This window comes from Primulina eburnea, chromosome 15 (genome assembly GCF_022965805.1).
Source record: "Primulina eburnea isolate SZY01 chromosome 15, ASM2296580v1, whole genome shotgun sequence".
NCBI classification, from domain to species: domain Eukaryota; kingdom Viridiplantae; phylum Streptophyta; class Magnoliopsida; order Lamiales; family Gesneriaceae; genus Primulina; species Primulina eburnea.
The window spans coordinates 2,319,177-2,323,958 of record NC_133115.1 but is presented as its reverse complement, the minus strand read 5'-3'; the positions used below and the strand labels follow the sequence as shown (position 1 = coordinate 2,323,958).

The following is a 4,782-nucleotide window of genomic DNA, read 5'->3' as shown; positions in this document are numbered from 1 at the left end:
TCGTGTTTCTGGCAGGTCACTGGTCTGATCCGACTCCAAGAGCTGAACGGTTAGATGAATAAGACGGTTGGATGGATGAAATTGTTGGATGAACAAAAGAGTTAAATAAATGTGATCTGGTCCGATGATTATATCTCTTGATTCGTGGGCAAATAGATTAACATAAAAGTTTAGACTGTAAAATAAAAGCAAATTTATTAATTTCGAAATAGGTTAATAAATAATTTAATAACTTTCATTGTAATTACATAAAAATTTGAATATCCGATCGATTTAAAACATGTCTCACATAATTGAGTCTGACGTCGTTATGTTCTTTGTCATCTTGCTTGAATTTGATTTATTCCCAGCATCCGATTTGATTTGATAAAGTCCATTACTAGTTAAAGTCAATCTAAATTTAGTCTAATAATCTCATTCACCCATTTAATCGAAAATGATTCATAATCTGGTTTAGTGCATTTGCTAGTCTCAAGCAATTACGACGGTTAGGTCCGTAATCTTCAAGATCTGGAAGTGACAGTATAACATCCATATAACAAATTGCTACCATCCTTTAGAATAATCTCGAAGACAAATACAGCTATTGGAGCTTTTGTGTTTCACGCCTCACAATTGGGAGCCGTTCACTGATGATACCAGGATCACTGTATGCAGCAGAATCTTTGGGATATCCTTTCTGCACAATTAATTAAAGAAATAAGGCAGATCAATAGAGTGCAGAAATCGATCTTACAAGAAAACGAGTTCATAGATGTAATAGGTTGGTGTCATGGTGTGCACTCGATGTCTAATAATAGAATGTGTGACAGGCATGTAGTGGATGTAACCCAAGTATAACAAAGAATTGCACAAACTAAAAAGATGGAAAAAATGAAGATAGCAAGTGGGAAGTATGGAACATCCAAATTTAGAGGCCAACTTGGTAAAAGATAGATGATAATCTGACAAATGAAATAATAAACAAAACATACAGATGACATGGCATGAAATGTTGCTTCTCTCCAGCAGCTTTCTCGAAGAACAATTGGTTCATTACTCTCCCTGAAAATGCAATGCATACGAGTGTCTCTCAGTCTCATGAGCACTCCATCGACTCTGAGCTGTGAGAGAGATCAAACAAGTAATACCCATAGTAAGTGAAGACATGTAACACTAGTAAAATTACTATTACCATTAATAAAATCACTCTTCCGCTGTCACATCCAAAGCTAAAATAAGGAAACATCAAGTGTATGCATAAACTTTTGGTAGGCTTTTTATATCAGAAATCGTGATCAAAATTTGGAAGCAGTGATGTCAACTGTCAAAGTTAATATCTTAAAGAGAAAATTCTCAAAAGACTCACCCAGAAGCGCAAGAGGAGAAACCAACCACTGGGCATGACTCTCTGCACAATCATCGGAATACAGAGAAATTTGTGTCCTCGGTCCATTCAAGAAAGAAAGAAAATATATAGCAAAACTATTAAGATTTACCACTTTGACTGTCAAAAGAGAGATGCCATTATCAGCCAATTCATCTTCATACAATACAATCTGTCATATTAAATACGGCATAAACAAGTAAACCAGGTAAAGACATTCATACCAATGAATTGTCCCTTAATGCCTCATGAATCACCAATCAACAGAATACAAACCTCATCATAGAAAAGAATAGGCTCTTTAGCTGCCAAAGCAGCCATATCAATCTGCTCTTGGCAGTCTTCCCAATGAAGGCTGCGGTTGTTTTCCTCTGAAGCTCTTCTCCCAGTCTTGTAAACGAATAAAACCATGCATTAGGACCTCAAATGAAACAGTAATTACACAAAGTTGAATCATCTGACACACGATTCGTGGAAACCTTCATTTTGTCAAGAGTAGAACAAAAGTTGGACAATAAATTCGAATGTGTCAAGTCCTAGCAGATTAAGAGGTGGAAAAGACAAAGTCACTGGACGTGATCATCCTTTTATCTCAAACCTATAGATCAACAACTACTACAGTCGATCCACATTACTTTGAGGGAAAAAAAAAAACTAAGCTTGGACGCAACACAGAAAGAAGACACACCTCGAGATTCATTTCGATAGCAGTGCTTCCGCGGTATGGCGTTGTGAAGGTATAATCATAGTCCAGTATCACCTGATCGGTAGGCTTGCTGCAAGATTAAAAATAAAAAACAGATCAGAGAAAAGGTGTAGCCATGTAGGGAAGGTGTGAAATGACGTGGAATACTATGGACAATATGACTCCCTCCAAAGAATGAAAAAGTACAGTTTTGTATAACTCCTAAAGCTCCAGGTTAATGAATATGAAAGAGACTTGGACCACAAAAGGCCACAAGGTTGAATCATATTAGTATTGATAAATTTCATACATCTTGATTTGGTGGCGTTGAATTGTGCAGCTAGAAAATCAGTGCTGGATGCCTAAGATGGCTAGGCTATGCCTTAAACATGTGAATTTCTCCATGAAAACAGGCGAAAACACAGAAACATCACAATCAACTCTGAAATACTGACATTGAGAACTAAAAATATCAAAAGTAAAATGGAAGACTTGTCCCCATAACTAGGCTTCTTTTCTAGAACAAGACTCAGCAGTTAGAGGAGGAAATGGTTCATTTGATTTACGATGTGAGAAATCATATCTTCTATCTTAAATTAACATTGTGAGAAAACAATATTATTTTTTACCGAACCACGAATAGGTAACTGACATCTAAGAATGCATACAAAATAAAGTAACTAAAATAAAACAGTGAGACACATCCATTAAAAATGTATGATAGCGCATATGTGCATATAACATACCTACAACCATAAGAATTGCATAAATCAATTTAACATCCACAAGCCGCTAGGGTAACAAACACACTCCATTATACTCAGGAAACTTGTATGTAACGGCCATGCATTACTTCGATACAAATTCCACATTCCTCAGAAACTAATATAAAATCATATGATTTTGTTGAGGTTGTGGTGTTAAACAATTTGTACATTAGTAATAAAGATCAGTAAAAAAGATAGATATCTAGTACATAATACTTTCGAAATTTCCATTTAGCAGCTGCAGGAACTTCAACCGGAGGTAATGCCTCCTGCTTCCATCCACATAGAGCATCAAGTGCATTAAAATAAATTTTAATTCCACTATTTGCATGCTTAAGAACCAAAAAACTCTCCCCAAAAACCATCTCTGGCAAGTGGGATGTTTGAAGCTTCTCTTCCCACCTGCAGGTATACGTATACACAGGTTACAAAGCTGGACAGAATAATAGGCATAGCTAAACGACCAATTTATTTTCAACTCATTGAGAAACAAAACATCTTCTAGTAAGCCACAAAAGAATACAATGATTTGGATGCAGAGGATCAGAGAGTGCTTCATCGAATTAATCTAGTAACACTTTAAGGTGAAAAAATACTATATGAAGGGATACTTTAAATAACTTTCAAATGTTTTAGAATTACGGTCCTCAGGAGAACATCGAAATTTATGATATCAGTTACAGTTGATTAACTAGTATGCATGAAACGTTCAATTTTTCCAGCTGCTTATGAACGAGGAACACTTAACATACTTCAAAGGGGGTTGCAGAGGAATGAAAGGAATTTAGAATAACTGAAATCCGGTATGCAGGCATATCAATCCACGGGAAATAGTAGAATCACGAGGAAAAAAAATTCTTTCAAAGATGTTCCTTCTTATTCTGACATCCAACAACTGTCCATGACTCTTTCAAACCCCGTTATCTAATTATTCTATGTTTCTCATCGTATGCAGTTATCCCTTTCAAGTTTACACCATGTCATCCAGATAAAGTGTGTTACATCCTTAAATTATTAACATTTATTTCCAGCCGAGAAAAGATGGATGAGAAACTGCAACAAGATGATTTTTCTGTAGAAAAACAGCACCTTGAGGCATTAAAGTTAAACCGTGTCCTCTTGGCATTGACATTGATCAGCTGATAGATGACAAGACTAGATTATTTCCTCACCTTCGTTTATTTCCGTCATTAATCTTCGCACTTTTTTCTGAAGATTCTAATAGCATACAAATAATTATCTCTCAACAAACCACCACGTTCCAATTCATCCTTAAAAATGCATCAGCAGACATTCTTCTTCTTCTTTTCTAAACAAATGGTCCCAAGCACATACAATATACGCAATTAATCACACAAACTAACAAACACACTACAAAAACAGTCATATTAATCATATGCACAAACACTAAGGGAGGGAAATAAAATTAGTACTGTTGAACCAGTGAGGAGCTGAGAATCGAACGCTTGCAGGACTCGATCTCCCAGCCGCGGAGGCGAATTCCGACGATTCCTCCTCCGAGAAGCTCGGCGCCGGCGGCCTTAAGCTCCTTGTCGTCGCTTTGCCATTCCATCTCGGACAATTAAATTCAGTAAAGTGTTTTCTCTACACCCTCGTGTCTTTAATTAACTCCCAACTCTATTTTGACTTCGTGTTCCACCCCGCGGATACCCTGGCCTACACAACTCGATCACGGGTTCGAGTTACTCTAACTCGGACTTAAACAAATTCGAACTCGAGCTTTGATCGAACTTAGTCGAGTCGAGCTCAACTCGAAAATAAATAAATCTACTGACTAAAAAAATTATTTTTATTTTCCATTAAATTTTTGGAATTATCTTACTATTAGTAGGTTTAACGTATTATCTAAATCATATTTCTTACTTTTCAATAGAAGAATATAATTTTATTTGTGACAAATTATTTGTGATTTCATGAAAAATAAAATAATAACTAATAAGCAA

General features: G+C 36.0%; 1 protein-coding gene across 1 annotated transcript; it reads right to left on the bottom strand.

Annotated features, from left to right (window-relative positions):
* Nucleotides 1-389: 389 nt before the first annotated feature.
* Nucleotides 390-4,499, bottom strand: LOC140814797 (TIP41-like protein). The gene is made up of 8 exons (XM_073173895.1): nucleotides 4,252-4,499; nucleotides 3,035-3,220; nucleotides 2,055-2,142; nucleotides 1,643-1,756; nucleotides 1,479-1,538; nucleotides 1,349-1,390; nucleotides 975-1,103; nucleotides 390-679 (listed from the first exon to the last, which is right to left on the bottom strand). Exons 1-8 carry the CDS (start codon nucleotides 4,389-4,391, stop codon nucleotides 584-586), a joined length of 855 nt encoding a protein of 284 aa, XP_073029996.1. The 5' UTR covers nucleotides 4,392-4,499; the 3' UTR covers nucleotides 390-583.
* Between the last annotated feature and the right edge of the window lie 283 nt (nucleotides 4,500-4,782).

Excerpts from the sequence above, each read along its gene's own strand:
- LOC140814797 (XM_073173895.1), bottom strand. The coding sequence starts at position 4,391 with ATGGAATGGCAAAGCGACGACAAGGAGCTTAAGGCCGCCGGCGCCGAG. Across the intron at positions 2,143-3,034 it reads GCTAAATGGAAATTTCGAAA|CAAGCCTACCGATCAGGTGA; the intron begins GTATTATGTACT and ends TTAATCTTGCAG. Across the intron at positions 1,539-1,642 it reads CTATTCTTTTCTATGATGAG|ATTGTATTGTATGAAGATGA; the intron begins GTTTGTATTCTG and ends TTAATATGACAG.